Source organism: Eucyclogobius newberryi, unplaced genomic scaffold (genome assembly GCF_026437365.1).
Source record: "Eucyclogobius newberryi isolate DKJ021-1_F unplaced genomic scaffold, fEucNew1.0.hap1 SCAF_5, whole genome shotgun sequence".
Lineage (NCBI taxonomy): Eukaryota > Metazoa > Chordata > Actinopteri > Gobiiformes > Gobiidae > Eucyclogobius > Eucyclogobius newberryi.
In genome coordinates this window covers 19,459,871-19,485,904 of record NW_027316167.1, presented here as the reverse complement: position 1 = coordinate 19,485,904, position 26,034 = coordinate 19,459,871, and the positions used below count along the sequence as shown (strand labels likewise).

At 40.3% G+C, this 26,034-nt stretch overlaps 1 protein-coding gene across 1 annotated transcript; it reads left to right on the top strand.

Moving 5' to 3' along the window:
• The first annotated feature begins 448 nt into the window (after window positions 1-448).
• Window positions 449-16,898, top strand: greb1 (growth regulating estrogen receptor binding 1). Its single transcript, XM_072464626.1, has 34 exons — window positions 449-580; window positions 4,077-4,237; window positions 4,324-4,437; window positions 4,508-4,684; window positions 4,759-4,941; window positions 5,219-5,317; window positions 5,393-5,521; window positions 5,893-6,036; window positions 6,130-6,252; window positions 6,596-6,781; window positions 6,866-7,002; window positions 7,106-7,382; window positions 7,472-7,600; window positions 7,688-7,918; window positions 8,026-8,223; window positions 8,681-8,864; window positions 8,938-9,121; window positions 9,218-9,354; window positions 9,427-9,778; window positions 9,856-9,971; window positions 10,519-10,724; window positions 10,807-11,323; window positions 11,412-11,568; window positions 11,648-11,750; window positions 11,852-12,007; window positions 12,120-12,256; window positions 12,343-12,504; window positions 13,774-13,978; window positions 14,890-15,052; window positions 15,134-15,252; window positions 15,588-15,820; window positions 15,997-16,197; window positions 16,273-16,411; window positions 16,565-16,898. The coding sequence occupies exons 2-34, from the start codon at window positions 4,084-4,086 to the stop codon at window positions 16,726-16,728; spliced, it is 5,916 nt and encodes a 1,971-aa protein (XP_072320727.1). The 5' UTR covers window positions 449-580; window positions 4,077-4,083; the 3' UTR covers window positions 16,729-16,898.
• The last annotated feature ends 9,136 nt before the right edge of the window (window positions 16,899-26,034 follow it).

Sequence of the window (26,034 nt, the reverse complement as noted above, 5' to 3'; positions counted from 1 at the left end):
ACACTTGAGCTAAGCTAATTGATCTACAACTTTCTTGAAAAGTCTGCTTTTCAAACATTTATGACCAAACTTTTCTGTGTCTTCTGTTCACTGTGTTTTAATTGCCAACTCTACAACCGCATGTTCGAAACAAGTGTTTAGTAGTTTAGTGTTATAACTAATAACGAAGTCATAACCGCATGTAAATTATATGATCCGTTTGTTATTCTTTTCAGTTCAGTCCACAGGTCAACACCATGGATCTATTATGATCTCAAAGACATTACCTGGTGTGATGTCCGGTGCGGGGCGCGTGGTGCGCATAGTGCGCGTGCGTCATGCAGCGCGCGCGCTTTACTGTGGGGGGGCTGTGGGGGACCTGTGGGGGACCGAGGGCCCGGGGGGAGGGCCTGCCCCATGCTTGTTCACTGACCTGGCCCTGCAGAGCTCCGAGGATCAGAGGTGATGACACACGCCGCTCTCAGTGCTGGAGTCTGGAGAGAGCTCGCTGACAGAATGCTGCATCAACTCACATCAACTCACATCAACTCTCTGCTCTTGTTCAACTGAACTTTCTGCTGCTTTGCGCTGGACCGTAAAGGTAAGATTGCACTAGTGTTGCCATAAGGTAAAGGCGCGAACATTTCAGTCATCTTATTCTATTCATTTTCTATTTCCTTTTTCTTAGTACAAACTTTAGTCGACTCTTCCACTGTCCACTCTCTGGAGCTGTGCAACATGTAAACTATGGTCTCTTTCCCTAGTCAAATAATAGGCCAGGACATAAAATGCTACTGGAGTTATTACTCTTGCGTTGTGTACGTTTCCTTCAGACATCATATATGTCCTGACAATACTTGTAGACAATACAAAGGTTTGAAGATAGAGAAATAAAAAGTGCCCAAGGACAGAAGCTCGATAACTCAACAAAACCACTGCAGATATAAGGATAAAGTAAAATAAAACAGTGAATTCTCTCATAAAGTGGGTTTACATGCTTTAGTGCTATTGAATGTCTTACTAAAAGCTGGCTTGAGCAGTTGGCTGGCAGGCCATTGATCCATTGACTGTCAAAAAAACAACAAATGAGGATTTGCTGTGGGTCACTGCTCAGTGATGCTCTGTGTGTGTGTGTGTGTGTGTGTGTGTATGTGTGTGTGTCTCAGTCTGGTCCAGGGCCACTGCTCACACAACATCTGCAGAACTTATCCACTTTAGTGCTACTGTGGTGCTCACGGTGCTACACTGAGAAGTCTTTACTAAAGTGTTTTGCTTTTGTGTGCTTTTGTGTGCTTTTGTACATATGGCGGCTTTAAAGATGAAGAAAGAGATCATGTTGAGACAAAGCAAGAAGTTTATGCTGGGATGCTGCATGTGGTCACTGTGTGTGTGAATGTGTATGTATTTGGTATGCAGGCCTGGCCTAAAGAAAAAAGAGCCTGGGGTTTTATCTGACCTCCCCCAGGATGACCTTTCACCCCTGAAGACAGGCCTTTTGTGTGTCCAGCGCTGGAGTCCACGGGACAGCGCGTGTGTGGGTGTGCGTCCTTACACCAGTCTGTACGAACACATTCAAACTTCAGGCCACATGAAAGTCCTACTCAAACATTGTTATTTGGAGTCACCTTTGACCTTGTGGTCATGAGACTCCTATAGCTAAAACATGGCCCCAAAATAGAGGATTTTATGTTCTTTGCATTCATTTGCATTAATTTCAGGTAAAGTTATCTGTTATAAATCTTAGGGATCTCAAGACTTTTCATCAATAATCTTGATTATTCAGATTATTCATTCACAATATAATTGTAATATAACAATCAGTACCATTTTAGAAGTAAAATTAAGTAAATTCCATTAATTCTCCAGAAAAGTCACTGAAATTTAAAGTACTTATCTTGCTGTTTATCTCACATAAACTTGTCACTGGTCAACTGTATTAGGCAACGGGAAAAGTAAGGATGTCATTTTAGTTTGGTCATGCTAAATTCTGATGTTTCTTACAACAATATACACTCAAAATAGATATTGTGACTTCCCTATGGTGGATGTAACTATTTATTGTGAAAGCAAGCATTCCACCTTAAATTAACAAGATACAAATTCCTATTAAATGTATAAACATGTGAAGTTGATAATTATCCTTTTAAAATAATTTCATGGTATTGCATGTTAATATGGGTCTTGTGGTTTAACTTTCTGCTCAGTATCTAAAGGTGGTGGTGGGAACAGGGTCTTTGGGGGTCATAAACCAGCACAATAGTGTCTCTCTCCCCAGGGTGAAAGAGAGACAGAAGAGAAGAAAGGGAGGAGGGGTATAAAAGGATCTGCCACTTCCACATGTGGGAGAGGGGTGAGAGAGAGAGAGACAAAGCTCTGCTAACGTGCTGTTACCTTGTGATGAAGATAACAACTTACAAACTACACAGACTATGCTCATTTAAGTTCAATTGGTTATCTTACTTCCATTTAAATCAATATCTCATTGTAAAATTTAGTTAACACACTGTTACTCTCACATTTGGGGGACATAACACATTCCGTTCTGTTGTGCTGCAGATGTACGCTTTAAGCAACATTTCATGACAGGTCATATTATATCCTAACGTTGAAGACAGTTATATGGGCAATTATGTAATTATAAAAAAAATGCTTTGCACACAAGCACTGCTTTTAGCACATATATGTAATTAAGGAATACATCTTCTTTTTGTTCTGTCTGCTTCCTGTCTGTTCCTCTCTTTTCCTGGTTGTAAATAAAACCGTCTCTTTAGTCAAAGGTGTGATTGCTTCCTCGAGTGCTGACTGGGTTATGACAGGGCTTATTGTCTGCCAACACTGTGGTGCTGAGGCTTTGAAAGTCTCAAAGCTTTTTAACATATGAAAGTGTGGCCGCTGTGAGGTGTCTGTGTGCACACTTTATGTGTGAGAGACACAGGGCTGACGCCGGGAATAAGCAATTGGCACTGTTGTATTAATTTATGTGGTTAGCTAATAGTACACAGTTTTAAATATGTATGTTTTATTGGATTGCATTGTATTTAAAAAAAAAACATCTAGTTCTGTTTAAATACAATGATGAATACTTGGATTTTATTTATTATGGGGCAGCTTAAGGAGCTTTGACTAATTCATCTGAATAGTACTTAATTAAGAGGATCTGCAGGTTTTGAGACAAGTTTTCCCAGAGAGTTATGTTGTATCTAGCATATGGCCATTGACAGATTTAGTATCAAATGGTTATGTTGCATTTCAACCCTTGTCTGGTTTATTTATTCTACACTATAAGAGGCCTGATAGCATGTAGCTTTTTTGTTTCAGTGCTTTTTCCTCAGGTCCTCTGGACAGAATTGGCCGAAGGTCCCTCGAGGGGACCGATTTCACACCCTGACTTTGGAATGATCTCCCTCTCTTCCTGCGTTCTTTGGACTCTGTCTATGTCTTTAAAAAGCACCTAAAGACTAACTTTTTCAACCAAGCATTTTAGACTCACTGGCCAAGCTCAAATTTGACTGCACATTGTATTTTGAATTGTAGTTTTTACAACTGTGTGAAGCACTTTTGTGACTATAACAACTTTATTTGTATAGCACTTTTCAACTATTACGTGAAAAGTGCTATACAAATAAAGTTGTTCTCAGTTATAACTTAGCTTGAATATTTTACGAATCTTTTGCTACACATTGTGATATTGCAATGACCATCTGTAAGTGCTGACAAATGAAGCACTAGAATTTGAGCTTTTTGCATAAATGGGCTTTCTATGCCTTGGCTAAGTGTCTGAAAACTTATGAGCAGAAAAGAGTAAAGAGACAAGAGATGATGTAGAGAAAAAAACACAGGGAGTAGTGTCTGCCGCAGGTCAGGGTGCCCTGACTCTTTTATTGCATCTGAGTTTATGACATGCTGTGTGGACACGAGCTATCTCCAGGAACTACTGTTTATGTATAATAGCCACGTGTGCCACAAATCCTCGGTCTGCATGTTTCCAGTGAAAGTTTGTCTCTTAGCCACACAAAAATCAAAATATACTGCACATTTTAGTCCAACAAGTGATTGATTTTTCTAAATGATGTGTTTATTTTCCTCTTCTTTGGCAGGACACCAATGGGGAATTCCTATGCGGGCCAGCTGCGGACCACGCGCTTTGAGGAGGTTCTTCATAACTCAATAGAAGCGTCTCTCAGGTCCAACTCTGTAGTGCCTCGGCCTGTGTTTGCGCAGCTGTATCTGGAGACTGAGCAGCCACTGACACAAAACGGTAGGCTGCTCTCCATAAAACCTCAGTTACAGCGTTGGGCAGTAAAAGTTAATAATGTTTAATGTGCTGCATTGTTGACTATTCAGGCCGAGCAGAAAACAATGATTATGATGATGAGGAAGAAGAAGGCTCAGACACAAACAGCCCCCCACTGCCCTATCAGATGAAGCCCCCTCCTGAAGGCTCCTGCACAACAGATGGTACATACACTATGAATATAATGATCAAAAGAAAGTACACAAGTAATGATTGTTTTTGTAAACGGTGCAGGGTTTTGCCAGGCAGGACGAGATCTCCGTTTGGCATCGTTGGCATCAGCTCCTCTTGATGTGCCCCCTGGTTTTATTCTGGTCGGAGTGAAATCTCAGTCTCTCCCAGATCACGTGTTGGTGTGTGCTGTGGACCACCGCTTTCTGCCAGATGAACAAGGCTGCAATGCTCTGCTGGGTGAGAGAAAAGGAAACTAACAGAAACATTTCAACATAAATACAAAAATCTGGAAGCATACAGGTTTTTTTTAGGTTTTCTTGGAAATTGCATGGGCTGTGGACAGCAGGGCTTCCGCTATTTCACTGAGTTTGCCAACCATATTAATCTGAAGCTGAGCACCCAACCCAAAAAACAGAAGCACTTAAAGTATCATTTGTACCGGAATAACAATGGTGTCTTGGTCAAAGGAGCTCCCATCTGCTGGAGAGGGCATGGTGAGTGTCACAGAATCTAATAAGAAACAAGTAATGCTTTTGTCCCTTGTTTGTATGTACACGTCACAACACCTTACAACTTCTGACCTGTGCACTGAACTGGCCAGCTGGACAGGTCGGGAGTAAGTGAAGATGAGGTGAAAGGTGAACCATGGATTGAAATGAGAAACCATGACTTTTATGTTGTAAATTCAATACGGTTATTTAGTATATGTGAGGCCGACACAAACTTAACAGCACAAATATGAGTTTATATTTCTGCTTGATGCGTTTTCAGATTGCAGAGTAAGACAGCTGGAGTCTAACTTATTAGAGGGACAAATCCCAGTGGAGGTGCCGCCACCAAACGTGACTCATCAAACAATTAGTTATACAGGTAAAACTAACTGCTCAGTGAAAGATTAAATATATGCTTGGACTCAGTATTTAAGTATTCCTTGTGTGTTTTTAGCCTCACATGTGGACCAAGTGAGTCTGGTGGTCGATGCGTCTCACTCGGTACAAAATGGTTGCGATCCTGTTCCACCTATTAATGCTACATCTTTGAACCAGGCTGGTTCTGGGAGAGCTACAACTACAGGTTAATCTTCATGTTTACACCTTTAGTTTTTTACGTATGTGACTTCGCCTCTGTGAGTTCAAGCAGTAAGTAGGTGAAACCATTGTTGTCATGTTAATTAGGCTTTGACTTTCTGAAAGGGATATCTTTTTGTTATCCCTCTTTCTCCTCCCTTTTCCTCTTACTGTTACTTCTAAATATTAGGGTCAATAAAATTCCCCCTTTGTTGTTTTCTGTCTGGTGTTCCTGTTCAAAGAAAAGCTTCCTTCCTGTTTATAATGTCTTTACTCTCCACATTACAAAGTTAAAGCCACAGGAATACTTTAATATACTATGACAGAGGGCATGTTTTCATTGATAATATTATTTAGAATATATATTTATATTTTAAGGGCTTCCTGCAAATGCTGGTCCACCTAAAAAGAGACATAAGGGCTGGTCCCCTGAGTCGTTGTCTACAAATACAGTTTCTGAAAACCCAGCTAAACCATCCCCACAGTTAGCAGTACCACAAATCTCAAACGGAGCCCGGGCAGGTAAATTCTGTACATTTCAAATATATTGAGTTTGAGTATATTGTTTAAACGTGTGTGTTGATGTTTGGTTTGCCCTTGTCTTCTTTCATTCAGAATTAGAAACCCTGCTAAGTTCGTCACAAGGGTCTTTAACCGCGCTCTCTGTGCCTGTGCTGTCTGTGATAGTCCCTGATCAGCTGCTACAGACCTGCAGGCTACAACCTGTCGTCTTCAAAGGTCAGAAACCCTCCAAAAGCTTCTGTCTAGATTTACTGTATATGCAGTAGTACACCAAGAAGAACCACTTGGTGGTGGGAAAGTTCTTCTGGTCATGACCTCCATAATGCTTTCATCATTTAGTCATTAGACAAACTGATAAGTTTCCTCACAGCTGTCACTCTAAGCAGGAAAACAGGTTTAAGTGTGCGAGAGTTTTGGTTTACCTCTGTTATCACTCCAATATGTAGCTCTGAATTAGATTTGACTGTGATTTTCACCTGTTATGTCATTGTGTATACAGTAAGTTCTTCCTGATCAGTTTTTGTAAATACAACTATAGGTGTTACTTTCTGTTTGGCAGGTCATGGGCCTCTCCCTCAGTTTACCGGGAATACCAGCGACACACTGGTCAGCTCTCTGCTACACAGCTGTTATCTGAGCTCACAGACTCTGCCCAGAGTCTACCAGCACTATGGACCCTCACCCATTCAGCCGCTGTCCACGGAGATGCAGATTCTACTCACAGTTTACTATCTTGTTCAACTGGGTATGTTATAAGTCAAATTGATTAGATAATTTGTGAACACATCCAACTCTGTACTTTTTTGAATGTTTGTTTCTCTATTTTAAGGCCCTGAACAAGTTCCTCTAATTGAGGATTTGGAGCAGATATTCATGAGATCATGGAGGGAGTCTCACCTCAGTGAAATTAGGCAGTACCAGCAGCCTCAGACGCCCGCCACACAAAGCCGCCATTATGGCCTAGAGGTGAGGCACATTTCCTCATCTGTCATTGAAGTATAAGTATAATGCACAAAACAAATCAATGAAGTACAAGAAATGCATTTCAAACCTGTATCTATCCATTTAGGTCCCAGCAGCAGTGGCCGGGGTTCCACAGCATCTGTCCCTCCCACCACAAGGCCAACAACCCCTAACCCCCAGCCAGCTCCCTTGGCTGGCCCAGCTGGCTGCTTCGTCCTGTGGGGAGGGCTTGATTGTGCTTGGGGAACAGGTTAAATCTTTGGCTCAGGGTCTGCAGTTAACATTTAGCAAACTAATGGAAGGAAAACTTAAGAACACAAGCTATGTAGTCATCATTGTCACTCAACCAGGACAAGAAACACAGTCTTGTGTTGTAGTCACAGGTAAGAATTTACAGTGAAGTCTTCTTTGTACAAACAATATTTAATATGAGTTCATATTAGAAAGTTAAGGAATTGTTATATTGCTACAGGTAAACACCAATGTCGTGCTTTGGCGGAAAGCATGTTTTCTCCCACTGAAGGTCTTAAAGAAATCAACCAGCAGCTTTCTACTGCTTTTGCCCAGGAGCTTATACAGTATTGTAATGTCCTTGGACAAGGTTTGTGTCTCTTAACTTTTTCCTGTTAAATCTAATTCAACTGTGTCATGATAAAATACATGACACATAATACAACTTTCCTTTCAGATGGTGATGTGGACTCTATCCTAAATAGTGCCACATTTGATGCCATCGAATCATCTCCCGTAACGAATACACAGGAAACATCTGAGAGAAGCCTCAAAAACACTCCCAGTCCTAAAGAAAAACATAGACAAAAAGATTCACCAGCCGCAAACTCAAAAGATTCACCAGCAGGAAACTCAAAAGCTCTCCGAATCAAGGACAGAGTGAATAGCCTCAAAGAAATCTGCACTGGTGAGGGAAATGTTTTGCTCCACTTTAACTGCATTCAAGCTTTTTTTTTTTTTTTATTTTAATTTCTACGACAGATTTAGTTTTTTATTGTTGTTTGTATTTTTTAGAATATTTTGTCCAGTGGCGTGAGGTTCGTCCAATCCAGTTAGCCGTGGCCAGAAAGCTGCTGTCTCATGTGTGCGCCATCGCAGACTCCAGCACACAGAATTTAGACCTGGGCTCTTTCGACCGGGTCAGTTTCCTCATCCTGGTCCCTCCCTCTGAGGTCACCTTTCAGCAGACCGTGTTTCATCTCTGGAGCTCAGGTGAGTTACACATTTATAAAAGGAGACATATTATGTATAATCAACTGTTATGAGCTTTTAATCAAGTTATAACAGCATTACCTCATCATCAGTTTACTCAGAGTTGTATTTTCATTGATTCATGCATGTTTAAGTATTCTTGAATTAAAAAAAAAAAAAAACAATTTCAATAATAAAAACATGTAAATAAAAATCAGCTGCTTATTGCCACTATGAAGAACCGGGGTCGTTCTGTCCTGTAGTTTTGAACAGGAAGTCAATAAAACCTTTTCTGTTTCTAAGCCGTCTTAAATCAATATTTTACAATGAACAAAACGTAAAATAAGGATCAGCATTATGTTGTAGATCATACAAAATACCCCCCAAAAAGCATAACATGTCTTCTTTAATTGAGAAATGCGTCCGAGTGGTTAATCACGTGTGGTTAATCTATTCATACGCACTCGGCCTCCATCAGGTGTTCTTCGGGAGCTCGGCACGTTGGACCAGGAATGTGTTTGTCCGCGGGACGTTGAGCGCTACGTAGTCAAGATGGATGGAAGTGCACCGGCTCAAATCGATCGACTCATCCAGGAGGCTCATAGTAACTCCTACACACTGTACATTCTCATACACGACCACGCCCATTGGGATGTCAGCAGGTTTGTGTCAACAACATACATCAAATCAGAACTGTCGGATGAATCATAACGTGTGCTTTGTGATCTCTTTTAGTGCGACCTACAGTGGCTCGGACTGCGGTTTGGGTTTAGTGGACCAGCTCATAAACTCGAGACATGTCCGAGAATCTCCAAACATCCTGATTCTCCACGTCACCTCGTTCCCCTTCGCCCTGCAGACACAGTACACCCGCATCAGCCCATACAATGAGATCCACTGGCCGTCTGCGTTCAGCAATGTATAAATAATTAAGATGTATTCTGCATGCTTCTTCATCTCATGTATAAAATATATCGTACATTATAAACACGCTTGTTTACATGTGGTTGTTTAGGATGTGGACTTGTATCACGAGAGAACCAGATACTTTGGTGTGTCTGAGCTAATAGAGTCAACTCGTACTGGAGGCAGTCTCCCTTTAATGCGATACGACTCTTCATTTGAAAGCATGGCCACAGCACTTGAAGAAAGGTAGAATTTGGATCTTTATAGCATCATTTTGCGTTTATACAACATTGACATAACTCTTCACTATTGTTCCAGGTTTCCCAAACTGCACAGCGCTGTCATTCGTACCATTGTTTTGATCCAGCATTACTGCATTGCTCTGATGGCGGCCTCTGGCAGAATTAACAGCTCTCATAATCTTCACAAACACACATCCGTGGAAACCTTGGAGATTGTCCAGTCACTTCTCACTGCGGCTCAACAGTGCCCAGCTCACCACGGCCACATGGTTCTGCTGAGGATCCCGTCTTTTGCTCTAGCAGCGTGGGCCCACCAACGGTTATCCCGAGTGAGGAGACGGCTAGGACTGGAGGACAGCTTTGAGATCATCCTGGGCAATCCCAACCACGCACTAAACATTGGACAAACATTTATCGACCGAATTAAGGTACATTTTTCCACTTTGGATTCTTTGTTTTTCATGTATTTATTCCAATATAACGTTGCTGGGTTTTTCTATGGCAGCTCTGGCTCAAGATAGAGGAACCTGACTGGGTCCCACGCACATATCTAGAACTAGAGGCCCTCCCCTGTATTCTCATTTTATCGGGAGCAGAGCCACTTGGAGAATCACTGCCCAGGTCAGCATATTGCAACTCAAAACCTGCACAAAAAAACACTTACAAGCAAGCACTGACCATTAAAGTGCATTTGTTAGTACTTTGGTTGGTGGGTGAGTCCCTGTGGTAAATATTTATCGTAGTTTTACATCAGTCAAGTGGCAGCTGGTGAAGAAAATTTTAATTGGGTTAAAAAGGTATCCCTCTATGTATATGTCATCAATAAGTGATATCCCGTTGAAAATGCGGGATTTAAATTATTCATTAATATAGGGATTTTAAGTATTAATATACATTTATATGGATTTTGCCCCTTTACAGTATGGTTGCTACGTAACAGTTGTGGAATTACCTCAATGTGCTGCTCATGTCCAACCAGGAAGTGCAATTTTAAACCGCACCAAAATTGTCAATTTAAAAAAACATGTTTTTCTTAAATCTTAAATATAATCATGTTCGCTATGTTAACTTGCCATGTACTTTAAATGTATTTATTATACACTTTGTGATAGTAATAAAGATCACAGTTTCATGAATGTAATCTGAGATGTATTTTTCCCACCCACAGGTCCCTTAAGTATTGTGACCTTCGAGTGATAAGTTGCTCGTACCTTCAGCGCACCACTCTGGAACAAGAGCTCGGACTGGCCGCATACCTGGTGCAGACAGAATCTCGACCGCCACAAAACACCGGACCCAGAAGTGACTCTTTGGAAAGTGATGCAGAAAAGCTCAGCAGCTCTGAGAACGAAGATGATGAGGGTCAAGAGAGTGGTAAGTATTGAATTACACACAGTAGTTACAGCATTTTGTTTCCCATTTACCGGTCGCGTTTCAACAGATTCCTCTTTTTCAGGAAACTCCCCATTGTCATCCAGCCAGCAGACGCAATCATGCTTCGATAATGCAGTCGTGGATCCTTTACTTTCTCAAAGCACTGCATCGACCAATGTTAAAAAAGGATCTACAGACCCCATGCCAACTGTTGCACAGCCTCAAACTCAACCTGTTCCTCAGCTGTCATCTCAGTCACACCCATTGCCTCAATCTGTGCAATACCGATCTCAGCCTCAGTGCCAAAAACAGCCTCAAACCTCAGCAGCTTCGCAGCAGCCTGTTGTGCCCTCAGTGCAAACAGCTCAGCCAACAGTGCCTGCAATGCCCCAGTGGCAAAAGTCCAAATCCAGCTCTCCAGACTCTCGTTCCTCCTCCCCCCATCTGAGCTGCTCCTGGGCCCGTGGGTTGATGCGGCCCCCCTCTGTGCTCCTTCCTCGTGCTCTGTATGATATCATCACGGCCAGTGACAGCAGCGGCCTTCCTCGATGCACATCATTTCTGCCACATATATCTGTAGCATGGGCAAGCAGCTTCAGGTACAATAGGTTTAATTTTTGTATTGTTTTTTGTGTACTGTGTAAAACCATCAAACCGCTTTAAGAAGACCATCTTTTCTTTTATCAGGCCTTTGCTTTGTAAGATGATGACTTGCACAGAACAGTCCCTGTATTATCGTCAGTGGACAGTTCCTCGGTCTTATCACATGGACACCAGCAATCGCACAGAAAACCGATGTGACAACTTCCACCCTCGCCGCCTGCTACTCAGTGGTCCACCACAGGTACACTTCTGCTGTTGATCTCAACTCAACAAACATTTTACTTTTTTAGAAGAAAACCTTGATTGATTGCCACTTACAGGTGGGAAAGACAGGAGCATATCTTCACTTTCTGGGTATTTTGTCTCGAATGTTAATCCGCCTAATGGAGGTGGATATCTTTGATGAAGAGGAAATTAACCTCTGTAAGTAACATTTTAGATTTACTATTTCTGTTGTTGTTTATTATTCAGCTTTATTAATGTGTCATTTATTTGGGAAACCAATTTTTTGTCTCCACTTTTAGTGAGCCAAGCAGAAGGCGTGCAGTACCATCAATCCAACACACACTGGCCAAAGACAGATGTGATGCAAACAATGCCCTTTGACTATAACATCCATGATCCAAAATATGAGGACATCAGTGCTGTCTATTGTCCAGGATATAATGACTGCATAGAAAGTAATTGTTTTAAGAGATTTCACTTGTGTGATTTACTTACAGTACTGGTATTTGCATTTTCTGTGCTTGAATTGTTTGCTGCTGTGCTGATCATTTTTGTTGCTTTTCAAAGGACCTCAAATACGTCAGGAAGATGTTTACCTACGCAGAAGAACATCCAGAATCAAGCTGTCCAAATATGCAGCTTATAACACCTATCACCACTGTGAACAATGTCATCAGTATTTAGGTTTCAACCCCAGATACCAGGTTAGCTGCACCAACATATCAAAACTGCCACAAACATAGCTTAACCTAATGTTTACTTCACTATTTTGTGTTGTGCTGTGTTACAGATGTATGAGTCAACGCTGCATGCCTTCACATTCACGCACCTCCTGCTCGGGGAGGAGATCCAGCTGTATTTCATCATCCCAAAGTCGAAAGAGCACTACTTCAGTTTCAACAAACATGGAGGGCAGCTGGAGGGCATGAGGCTGCCTCTGACTTCTGACTGGGTATACTGGCTTTGGTGACCTATCACAGTTTTTTACGATTGAATAAACACAATTTTGATGGTTTTGTTTTATTTAGCAAAACCCTACACACAATTAGCACAACCACAAACACAATTAGCAAAACATCTTAGCCCCTTTGCAAAATGAACCACTCTTGTAAAAACTATACACTAATTTATCAAAACCATATTTTCTTACCATATGAAACACACACGTTGCATATGACTTAACTATGTTTGCACCAGTTACACACTGCTGTGGAAAACCTTTAACACTTTCGGCTAATCCTGCTTCTAAGTGCATAGAGTCGTATGGGTGAAGTACACAGTGAATTTGCAAAACATGGCTCGGATTTGCACAACTGTAAACACAATGTCTGCTCACACTTTGTGCACAACAATACACACAGTGAACACTGAACACACTTGTGTGCATCACTGTAGACACCACACAGGACACAAGACTAATGCTGTTGACAACGTCATTTATTTTTTTACATATACTCAAGCCAACACGGGAAAATAAAAATATTTCCCAGTTTTCATGAACATTACATTTGATCCAGTACAAAAAAGAACCCCCCCCCCCCCCCCCCCCCCCCCAAACTCCTCCCCCTCCTCCTCTTGTTGAAGTCTTCCTCTACCTCTACCTCAAGAATGGCCTCTGCCTCCTTCTCCTCTTCCTCCTTCTCATTCTCACTCTTCCTCTTCCTTCCATTTTGGTTCAGTTTGGTGAACTCACCTGCTGCATTTTATAGTGCTTAAATCTGATTGGTGTGTCTACAATTAAGTAATCTTGTGTTTGCGCGGCTGAAGACAGTGTTCAATGGATTGGCACATGGGTGTGGTCATTTGACAGTCAGTGCTTTAGAAGGAAGTGACATCTCTACATACTTCTGTGTCTAAATGCATACAAGTGTGTTCAGCGTTGTAAATCACTGTGTGTATTGTTTTGCACAAAGTGTGAACTGACTCATTGTGCTTACAGTGGTGCAAATCTGAGGCGTTGTTTTGCTCCTTGAGTGTAAGGTTTTGATAATTGGGCTAAACGTTAGATTTTAGTGTTTTTTCAATCGTAAAAAACTGTAATACAGCGTTTTTAATTCTCCACCACCCTAGGCAAAATAATGAGCAAGGTGATAATTCTAGCGTTTATCCACTAGATGGCAGTACACACAATATTATAAGCTGATGTATAATGTAGAGTTGTATATAGCTGCTGTTCTATGCATTCTACTTTAATACAGTTTGTTTCTTTATACTTTGGCAGAGTCCAGACAGCATCAAGAGTCCCATCTTCACCCCAACAACAGGACGTCATGAGCATGGCCTGTTTAACCTCTTTCATGCCATGGATGGAGCCACACATCTGCATATCTTGGTGGTTAAGGAGTACGAGATGGCCGTCTATAAAAAGTACTGGCCAAACCACATCATGCTGGTTTTGCCTACTTTCTTCAATGGAGCTGGGATAGGTACTTACATAATGAATCAAGATGTACAACAACTTTACTCTATTTAAAGGTGTAACTTTTCTGGAGGAGGGTACGCCACCTGCTTGTCTCCATGGAGATATTATTACTTTGCCTGGAATTATCCACTGTATAGTATTAAACCATTAAATCTATCTCCATGGAGACTAGCAGGTGATACCACCAGGCCAAGTTACCTGTCAGATCTGCGGACAGGTGACCCTGCTTTCAGTAAGCATGCTAAATGCCCTACTGTGGAAATTATACACAAAGCAAGAGGCTCGTTCAACATAAGCTTGACCTGTGCAGATCCGGTTGGTGTAGATCATTATTGATCTGAACGCGGTGCACCCCAGTTAAATCTGTTTACAACTTTACCCCGCTTGCTCTGATGTCTCAAGTGGACAATCGAGAGCAAATGCTGCGACTGTTTATCTCTGTGAGTCAGTGGTGAAGACGGTCTGAGTTCTGTTGTGATCAGAAATGAGCTTGGTGCCTCCTCCTCCCGATCAATCAAAATAGTGATCTACTTTCAATCTGAACAAATGTCTCCTATATTGGATCATGCAAGTCATGCACTAACAATAATAGTTCTGAGCGTGAAGTGTCCGGCTTAACTGCAGGTGTTTTTTGACACTTCTGTTGATCATCGCAGCTCATCCAGACGAGGAACAGTTTATCTTGAACGGGCCTAAAATTTTGGTTAGGTTGCTTATACTCCTCCAGAAAAGTTACAAAGTAAAACACAAAAAAATTATCACAAAACATTGTAATAACTACCTTTGAAACCTTTTTACCTATTGAGTAGATGTTTTTTTATTATTTCATACCATATTAAAAGATGGGCTCTGTACACTGTTTAAATATATATATTTTTGCTATGTTGTTGAATGCTTATCTTATCTTTTTTGAAGGGGCGGCTCACTTCTTGATCAAAGAGCTCTCGTATCATAACCTTAAGTTGGAGCGCAGCCGTCGGTCGGAGGGCAGGGGCCCAGGGGGAGACGTGTGGCCCTTCATCATTTTGGCAGACGACTCCTGCGTCATGTGGAACGCTGTGGATCTGGATGCTCACAAGTAAGTCTGGTCACTTTGTTTGAAGGTATTTATCAATATACTGTATGTGGTGGTATTAAAGTGGTCCCTCTGGTGTTTTAGTGACCCAGTGGAGCACAGTGTATCGCTGAAGCAGGTCGTACAGCACATGGAGGCTTGTCCCGACATAACACATTATAGTCTGTGCGGCATCAGGAAATGGAGCAGTCATGGCCTGACAGGTAAGAGATCTGAAACCATAAACATATGTATTCTAAGTAGGGATGTTTCTGTTAGAAAAACATCTCATTTTCAAGAGTATTTTGAACAAATATTGACCCTATGAACAGTGAAATAGTCAATTTTCTTTATATTTCATTGTCAAAAATATTATGTTATGTGAATAAAAAATGTAACTTGAAGACAGAGATTTTAAAAAATCACTTAAGGTTTACTCTATTGAGTGTCAACTGGATAAAAAAATAATAATTCTGCTCTTTTTGTGACCTGAATAATCACAATTATCAATTAACCGAATAATCTTGACACCCCTGATGGTACGATGAAACACTTGCAGGTTACAAACAGATGGGTCCTTTTTCGCGGGGCCACCTTCACGACTTCCTCCTCCTCAATGTGGACCGCAGTCAGAACGTGCAGTACGACCAGAACCGCTTCACCTGCCATGACGTGGACTTCACCCTGAGGCTCCACAGCGCTGGGCTGCTCCTCTGCCGCTTCAACAGCTTCAGTGTCATGAAGAAGCAGATTGCTATTGGAGGATACAGGGCATTTATTATCAAGACCAAGGTAAGTTATTGTTTTATTCCAATATATCTTCGATAGATTAACATTGTAAAGGTCACTTTTTTATTATTATTTGGGATTAAGAATGTCACAATACATTTCTGTTGGAAAGAGAGGAACGTGTCAAGCAATTAGTACCTCTCATGTACCGTGTATTAATGCAAGCTTCCCTCTCCCAGATGACTGATGTTCCGACCTCAGTGGGGCCCTCGCAGTACGTCTGTGCGCCCGACAGCAAACACCTCTTCTTAGCCACACCTGCTCAACTGCTTCTTGAAAAGTACCTCCAACACACCAGCCAAAAACTGTTCCCGCTCAGCATCAAGAACTATGCTCACCCTGTGCTCTCTGTGGACTGTTACCTCAACCTCGGGTCCGAGGTACTATTTGTATTTGTATTGTTTTTTTGTTTCTATTCTCAAGTCTTGGCTGATCGTATTCTTCCCCTTGTGCAGGTGACAGTCTGTTTCGTCAGTTCAAAACCTCATCCCATTAACATCACTACCACTGGCCTGCTTTTCAGTGGCCTTTTGCTCTGTTTTGCTGATTCTTTTGTCACTCCTGCATTCCTCAAGAAGTTTACCTTCCTCAAAGGTAGACCTGACTTTCAGTTAATCAATTCCTGAGATTCTTTTCTAGCATGTTATGTAAACAATATGCAGTGTAAAGCAATAAATAAAGGCAAAATCAAGAAGACACATGGATGTAATATCATGCCAAATTAAGTGTTATGCTGTGTACCTGTAGGTGCGACTCTGTGTGTCATCAGTGCTGACCGTAGCTCCCTGAGGCACACAGTGGGCAGACTTGAGCTGGAGGAAGCGTGGAGATTCAGGCTCAGTGATGAGTTTCAGACTGCCAACTCCAAAGAGGACCGACCCCTGTTCTTCCTCACTGGAAAGCACATCTGATTCCTGTAAACATGTTGTCAGTAATTACAGGATTATGTAATTGCACTACAGCTACAGACAACAATCTGAAGGACAATTATTTAAGTGACTATATACTTATATCAACAAGTTGGTTTCAAGACAACCCTACACATGAAAGACACAATCGCACAAACTTGGGTTTGATCAAATCCTTAAGTAGAAATTAAAAATATTATATCACCCTCTTGTTACATTTTTGAAATTTTGCCAAATGTTCTAGGCATTCAATAGTAGGGATATTTTACACTTTACCTTTACTATTTTAATTCTCAGGGACCAATTTATATTTTTAATTTTTTTACTTCAGGCAGCAGGCAAAACAAAACCAATGCCAACTGCATATAATTCCTAAATGTTCAGTTGCTAAAGGTTGCTTTGCTTTAATTACTTGATGAATACAAAGCCTGTTGGGTTTAAAGGAGTAAACACAATCAAGTGTGTGCCAGTGTATATGCTTATTATTTTTTATGTTATTTCAGGTTTCATTGTGTAAAAAGTACTTGTTTGTGTGTATTAAACCTGTAGGGGTTGCTAACAATGCTTTTCATATACTTGTATGAATATTTGTAAGCTGCTGGAGCAATACTGTGTATTGGAAACATTTCAATGTACAGTTTGGTATTTGGTAGTTTGGTATGGGTTTCAGGTAAAAAAAAAATCCTTCCTGATTTGAAGGATTTTGTAAGGACCTTTCCCCCATTCTGATATAATATTCTGTTTTGGATTGCTTCATTGCTCTTGCCATTGTTGGAAACTCATGAATACCTTTATATTGTAAATTGTTCAAGATCTCTTGTTTGTTTTGTGAATTGTTGAATTGTTTTCTGAATAAAACAATATAAATAAACTCCTTTTTTATGTGACACAAATTATTATTTACAAAGTACCAGTTAGCTGTGCATAATGTGTGTGGTCCAGTTGACACAGTGGCATCACTGGCTCGGTTAGGCCAGGAAACAGTCATGCCACATCTGATGCACAATGGCAAGTGCCAGATGGTCAGCTCTGGAGGGATGGAGCAGACCATCTGACTAACCCTCGTCCTAAACTTAACCAAACACATTTTATTTCCTAACCCGTATCCATAACCTTGTTCTTGGCCTTAATCATGATATCCTTCTTTTCAAAGCTCGTCATCTCTTCAAATGATCAACCAATCACAAGGAATGTAGTACATGCATTTGTCCAGCAAATGGCGCTGTGCACAAACCAAATTCTGTAGTTGGGCCTACCTTAACTAAAATCGTGAGGTGTAATAAACATTGAGATACGGTTATTGTTTTGGCAATATATTTCCATTGTCATCCCTTTCATCACTGTAAGCTCAATACTGTAGAAGTTTGTCCAAGTGCACAGTCACTCACCAGCAGCGTGTATTTGCTGTGCCATTTCAACACTGCTGCACAGACATCTCATGGATCTATTTTCAGAACATCCTTGTTATCATTTTATCTAAATACATGCCTATAACAGGCATTGCATTTCTGTGTAATCGCTTTATTTTGTTTATCCTAAAATATGGCAAAGAAGTGTTTGAATGTATTATCTACAGGTCTCTGTAATCAAGGATTTGATTCCTAATACCTAATTAAAAGAGTTTTTGTACTTGGGAATATAATTAAACTCATTTATGTTTTACATTCCTAACAATAAACAAGTATTATCCTTTTAATAGTAATAATAATTAGTAATATTACTATAGTAATAGTAATTTTCCCTAGTCATTGTTTGCTCATGGATGACCTGGCCATCATTTAACAGTGTTTTTCATATTTGCTTACCCTTGAGATCCATAACCTTTTGTTTGTACACAAACCATTGATTTTCATCAGAGAATATGTGAATACCATGGCTATTGTCTGTTTTTTCACAGGACTCCAGCCTTATCAACACTGAGGCACAGTGCACACCCCGACCTTCTTCAGGATTCTGCCATGTCATCCCACAATCTGCTTTACCCTATTCAACGTCATGTGAATGCAGTATAATAGAGTACTGAGAAGCACATCATCAATGTTGAACGAACTTTTATGCCCCATACACAATCCCACCCAACCCACAGTCCCCAGTGTGATCATTTTACTTTTACACTTACAATGCAGTGAGAAACATGTGTACAAATGTATGAAATGAAGTACTCCCTCTGGCATTCAAAGGGAAAACAAGACTTGCAAGAATGAGAGCACTGACCCAGAGAGAGCTACTGTCCCCGAAGTCATGGGTTTAACAAAGCATTTTAATACAACAACAAAACAGTGATTTAACTCATTATTATATTTATCACCACTCAGCCATATAACAAACATGTTTTTATCCTTTAAAACATTGAGCTTTTTGATCATTTGAACATGTATTGTAACGTGAAATCATCTCTCTGAGTTTACTGATCAAATAAGCAGATTATTCATGTACACTCTTCACATCTTTCTATTTGTAGTAGTTGCAGTAAGGAGAAACAGACACACTGATTTGTAGCTAAGAAGCTAATTTGTTTTATTAATGTGCACGGACCAATGAGCTACATTCTGGACCTTAAATGTCTCCAGGGAATGGCTGTTCTTTAAATTAACAGAAAAGAAAAAAAACTAATTTGAGAAACCCCAAACAGCAATGCAGAAATAAAAAAGATACATGCATATTCATGAAGGACATGCTGCAGGCCGACTTTTGTTTTTGTCAAAGAACTACATTGGCTGCTTAATAAACTGTAAAATAAAGGACAACAGAACCGGAAAGACTTACAAAGCATTGCAACATAAAACAGCTCTAAATTCTATTAGAACATGTTTACTTCAACACAGACAAAACATACCTTTTTGCACTTTACAAGGCCATAATTTACCAGACTTTAATTGTAATTTTTAAATGTTGTTTTAGTTAACATTTCCAATATAAACAGCGAAATCTGTAAGAACTCAATCGCTGCCTAAAAGTAGCTTTGAAACTTGCTTGTGCCGTAGGTTTTGAAGTTTTTGGCTGCAGTCGCTGGTTATGATGCAGAGTATAGATGAGATTCATAGATTGATAGCCACTCCAGTCAGTGATGGATCGTCAGCTGCACCTACTGAGACTGCAGCAAAGTACTCAGGTATTCAACGCAACACAGGCCACTTCCTGTTAACATTCCTGCTTCAGCTGCAACACTCGGCTTTTATACAGATTAATGTGGTTCTCATAGAAAACTGCCTCAAAGGAAAGAAAGAAAGCTGATGCTGGGTTTCCAAACTCAAGGAACACTGGAATATTCAAAGCAAGCCAATGTATTTTAGGTTGAACTTATTCTATTTTAACATGAACCATTTTTGGGCCTTTCAAAATCGATTTCTGAAAATACATATTTTTTGCAACAGATCATTACAGTCTCACAATATGGAACGATGTGAAAAAGCCTGTGAAAAGGCTATTTTGGTCATAATATGATTCAGTAATTCTTAGTTTAGTGCAGCTCTGTGTTCAAATACAGGTACAGCCTTCTCACCAATAACCAGGAGGGCTTCATGTAGCATATTAAGATTGTGAAACACCTAAGTATTATCAAAGTAACCATAAAAGCATGTGTGAGAGGATAGACTCTAAATAAGGAACCCTCACTGTGATTTCACTTCAACCTGACAGTTTCCAAACACTGGCCTCCATTTCTGCCTTTTTACTGGACAGAGGAAAATCAATAGTAATACAATGCTTAGCTTATGTGTGAGCGGCTGGTTGTGGAAAACAGAAAACACACCACAGCAGTGCAGCCGAGCGCTAACAAGAAGTGATCCGCAACCTGCCCAGTTGCGCAGGTGACTCACTTGAGTGCTGAGGCAGAAATAAATAGTCAAGCTGTCAACCAGAATAAACTATCAAGCTTACAGGCAGAAAGTGTCCCCACCGTCTGTTGTCGTCATGGTAACTATAATGCAAGCCCCTCTCCAAGTTTTGTCGGATGCAAAACCCAGTTCAGACTCTGTCACTTTTGGGCTGTAACCACTGTGTTGGATATGGTCATTTTTGGGAACAATATTTCCTGCCCATCATTGCATTTGGACCAAATCTGGCAAACTGTGCAGGGCTTTTTCACTAGCAAGGACCACAGCCCCAGCTACGGTGCAAAGTGTTTACTGACATACAAGAAACATGACAAACACAAATGTACAAGAGTGGAGGCCGTTTTGAGGCTTCTGGCAATGAGGGCTCTAAATTAGAATAATTAGAAGAGGGAGGTGGGAGGGAGGGGCAGTAAGTCACAAACGCCTGAAGAGTGGGTCCAGCTCGACTCTGACGGTCCCTCATCTGCCTGAAGAGTGGGTCCAGCTCGACTCTGACGGTCCCTCATCTGCCTGAAGAGTGGGTCCAGCTCGACTCTGACGGTCCCTCATCTGCCTGAAGAGTGGGTCCAGCTCGACTCAGACGGTCCCTCTTCTGCCTAAAGAGTGAGTCCAGCTCGACTCTGACGGTCCCTCATCTGCCTGAAGAGTGGGTCCAGCTCGACTCAGACGGTCCCTCATCTGCCTAAAGAGTGGGTCCAGCTCGACTCTGACGGTCCCTCATCTGCCTGAAGAGTGGGTCCAGCTCGACTCTGACGGTCCCTCAAACGCCTGAAGAGTGGGTCCAGCTCGACTCAGACGGTCCCTCATCTGCCTGAAGAGTGGGTCCAGCTCCAGTCTCCCTCGCGTCCGTCTGTGAGAGTCAGTCTCTCCTTCACTCTGGAACTCCTCCAGGTTTCTACTTTTTCCCAAGGAGGTTTTTTGTAGTTTTTCCTGGCCAAGAAGGAGGGTCTAAGGACAGAGGACTCTGGAACATCGCCACCACAGACATTGCTTGATTCATTCGCCCTCAGAGGCAACTGTTGTTTTGATTTTGGGCGTTACAAAAATAAATTGAATTGAATTGAAACGCTGATGTGTGTGAAATAGTGTAGCCACCAGAAAGGGCGTCAAAGGGATGTGGTCCTGCTCCCAAACTTAAGATAACAAACTTATATTATTCCAGTTTTACGGCTTTAAATGCTCTATAGCAATCTTTTTGTCTTGCGTACATACTAAACTCTGTCTCACACTCCAAATATCCCCACACTCAGGTATCAAGCAAATAATAAATATGTACATATTTTACAGTGCATTGTAAAACACATTTTGTGTATTTTGTAAAGGCAGCACTTTATGACAGAAATGATACCGCTGTGCGCTGTCTGCTTCTAATAATAATACAATATTTGATGTAATCTGAACCCGTTGTAAGTACATCTTATGCACTTACCAGGCAATTGAAGACTGTATATCTGAATCTCAAGTATCTATCTTTTCATTTCTAGTTGCTACAGCCAACTACAACATGCATCTTTGTGTGATAACTGCAAATAGAATGTTGTCCAAATGAAAAGAGAAAGGTGGCCGTTGAAAAACAGTTGTTAAAGAAAAATACCAAGAAAAAATAATGCTCTTCTGCAGAGAATTTCAATAGTTGATTTTGTAGTGACTGTATCGGCTGTGCTATTACAGAAGAGACATTGTTATTTCACGCTGAAATGTGTAAAGTTACAGCGGTGAATCTCTGACTAAAATGAGCATTGCTGTGAGAGGCTGTCTCTCTCAAAAAACAAATGATTGCCACAAGCTTAAATATTTCCGCCCCTTGTAGTGTCTCGACCTGCTGAGAATGGCACTGGGACGGTGTGGTTTGTGGCTGCTCATCTCCTGACAACAGACTTAGTTTTCTTGAGATAACGCTCTATGGCTGCAAAAGCATATTTCACACAGTGAATGACTGCAGCTTCTTATGCCCTCAGGATCCTTTGTTCTCAAAAATAACTCTAAATTGTAAATTAGTATGTAAAGTGCTTTAAGTTGACAATATTGACGGATTTGTGTTCACCGCTCCTTCAGATATATCTCCTTTTTCAAATTTTTGTGGTATAAAACACAAAGGTTTGAGCAATAATGTGAATGTTTTGTCTTTACAACTATATTAACTTCAAATTATAAATCAGATGTCCATAAAACATAGTATTGAATTACAGTCTGTTTTACATTTGGGTGAATTTTTCCGACCTTATGTTTGTTGGAAATAACACCATTCATGCATTGTGAAAAAACACACGTTGTTTATGAACGTATAAGGCAAACAATTTGTTGTTTAACTATCTTAATGCTTAGCCAAATTTTGAGTTTTTGAGTGTCTTTTGAAACTATATCAGAGACGTTTACTCATACAAAGCAAACTAAAGCCAATACACACAGCTACATTCTCCCGAGTAATCGGTTAAACATAAAGCAGAGTTATTTGCTGAACCTTGTCTTTTTTCATCAGTCCCTTCACTGAGCGACCTGGAGACACTTTAGTGATTCACTTTGAGCACTTTTCAAACACTTTAGTAAGCTGAAAACGAAAAGATATCACACTCTGAAGGCCAAAGATGTTGTTGAATTAAAGGAGCACTTTGTACTTTTCTGGTAGAGGGTCTCGTCTCCATGTGTCTGGAATGTTCCGCCGTCTGACATTTAACATATCTATCTCACAAGCCATTTTCATTTTTGTTGCTAAAATATTCATCTGTCTCCATACATATGCTTAATGCCATCCACTGGAACATTCTAGGAAAAGCAATACGATTTCCATGAAGACAAACAGGTGCAAACTCTCCACCAGAAAAGTCACATAGTGCGCCTTTAAGAATGGTGCTACTATATCACCAAATTACAAGGATCACAACCTCCGATTTGAATCAATAATTGATCGTACAAAGAAGATGACACTGGCTGATGTGGTGGTGTAAAGTTTAGTCTGGGGCTTTGGATTAGAGGTAGAAAAAGAGTAGAAAAGAGGGGCATGGAAACAATAATATGGCTAAGCGTGTGGTGTAAATTGGAGACAGGAAGTATGTGCAAAGTGCTTCTGCCCCCACACTTCTCTGATCACATCTTCATTCATGTTCTGATATTTAGCATTTAGTGACGTGCTTCCATGCAGTTTTCTTGCGTGTAGCTGTAGACATCCCCACAGTGTGTAATGAGTCTCTGAATGGCACCAGTGGGTGGCAGGGGAACGGAATCGCTGCTTCGCTGAAGGGAAAATAAGGAGGAGGATTCGGTTTGCAATGATTTCCTCCCGGACTGAGCTGTAACTGCACATTTCAAGACGGATACACATTAGTCTTATTTTTTCCATCAAATTACACCATTTGGCAAATCGTGTTCATGGGTGGTACATTATATACGGGAAAGAAAATGTATTTAAAGCAACAATACTCAAAAGCTTCTGCTGTCTAACAATTCATTCATATTTTACCCATTGTTACATGCAGAATTCAGATTAGTAAACCTACATAAGTAAGGTTGGGGCCGCGGTGTCATGGGTTCAAATCCTGACTCAGACAATTTGCTGCATGTCCTCCCTTCTCTCTCTTCACCCATTTCATGCTGTCTTTTCTGTCTAATAAAGCCTACGGGTCTTTGAAAAAGAAATAAGAACAGTTATTATAAAGTGTTGCCCCATAAATGCAAATGATGTTGTAATATTGTAATATTGTGAGTTCAAGGGTCTATAGCCACTAATAGCAATGACTGGGTTGAACATTTGTACATATTTCCAATGTAAACATATTTTTAATTAATTAATGAAATTGTCGCCCAATATATATTTTTATATTCTGTCTCTCACAGAAGAAATGCACCTATAATGAACATTTCAGAGCCCTCCATCTTTTCTAAGTGGAAGAACTTAACTCGCAGGGTGTTCAAATCCCTATTTTCCTCACTGTTTACAGTTTCATCAGCTTTAGCCATAGCGGTCTTTTATTCTATAGCATCCAAAACAAGAAAAGGAAGTAGATTGATAGATCCCGTTATATATAATATAGGATTGGACAAAATAATTCTATTCCAGTCTGTTTTTGAATAATGACCATCTTTCCCTTTGGTCCCAAAAGCCAAAAGCACAAAAAAAAAGCTGAAAAATGCTCACTTTGTGCTTTCATCCATTCTTGTGCCTCGCAGACTCAACATTGTGATCAAAATACAAGGGATTATAGCTCTGTGCCCCCAGGCTTTGTATTTCCACAGAAAATAGAGTTACATTAGAGAGACGCTGAGATGAGGTCAGGCTACACATATTAGCCACTTTGTTTTCTGAAATTAAAAGGGTGTGTGTTATAGAGGTGAATAATGTACTTAAAGCTGCATTACACTCCCAATAAATGAGTATATATTGTTTAACTCTCCAGAAAGGCAGAACTTTGTGACCAAGTGTAATAAATGAAAATGGAACGAGGATAATAATGGGATGAGATCTGAATGATGAATCCTGCTTCACTTTTCACTGTTCTAAAGCTGTGCAAGCGGGCGAAAAATACTAGTGATGTGCCAAACGTTTGAGAGCTATAAGTTTAATATATATTCCTCCTTTTATAGTTTTAAAATCAGGAATAACGAACCTTAGTAAAAAAAATGAATAAATATTTAGACTTTTTGGACACAATAAAAATCAAAGTCACGTTTATACAATGTTCATCACAAAATCAATAGTAAGTGACACAAAAGGTGGCTTGAAAACACTTACTGCTGTTTTGTGTCACCTTGAAGATGAAACCCACAAATTAATGTTTCAAAATGTTTTTTTGAAATCCACCAGGGCAATATTATTCTGCCTGTCAAAGGATGTAATTGCAAAACAATAAAGAAACGACAAAAGCAAACACAAGGGAAAGTTAATGGTGGAGACAAAGACCTTGAATACTTTTTTGTCACTTTTGTTCCCGCTTCGCTTTATGAATGGGTTGCTGTCAGCCCTCTTTCTAAAGGCTCCCAGAACTTATTACCTCTCGCTTTTGGGCACAATGAAGAGGGATTAAGCTTAAGCACAATTTAAATAGAAAACCTTTTGAAAAGCCTAACAATTTCCTTTTTTAATATTAAAGATTAAGGAAGAAAGAGGATGTGACAAACCATAAAAACCTACATTTACCAATGTGTGGAAATGTTAATAAAAATATATAAATATTTGTTAATACACATTTAGCCCATAAAATTAATTCAAATAAAAGGGAAGAATATTTACATTTTCAACATTATGTAGGGATATTTCATAAAGTAATTTTCTTAAGTGCTAAATAGGTTGCGTTCACATTTGATGATGAATCAATCTCAGATGGTTGATCATGTGACCTGTAATATCATTAGTTTATAGTCAGCTGATACAATCCCGCCTTTGGAGTTGAATTAATTGATTGATTAATTGATATTGTTTCTCAGAATAACACTGACCAAAAACACCAACATTGTCATAGTCAATTGGGTTGTGATTTCA

What these genes read in the sequence shown, in the direction of transcription:
- greb1 (XM_072464626.1), top strand. Translation starts at nt 4,084, where the DNA reads ATGGGGAATTCCTATGCGGGCCAGCTGCGGACCACGCGCTTTGAGGAG. An exon ending in GTTTCATCTCTGGAGCTCAG is followed by an intron (nt 8,224 to 8,680) that starts GTGAGTTACACA and finishes GGCCTCCATCAG; the next exon opens with GTGTTCTTCGGGAGCTCGGC. An exon ending in CTTGGAGAATCACTGCCCAG is followed by an intron (nt 9,972 to 10,518) that starts GTCAGCATATTG and finishes TCCCACCCACAG; the next exon opens with GTCCCTTAAGTATTGTGACC.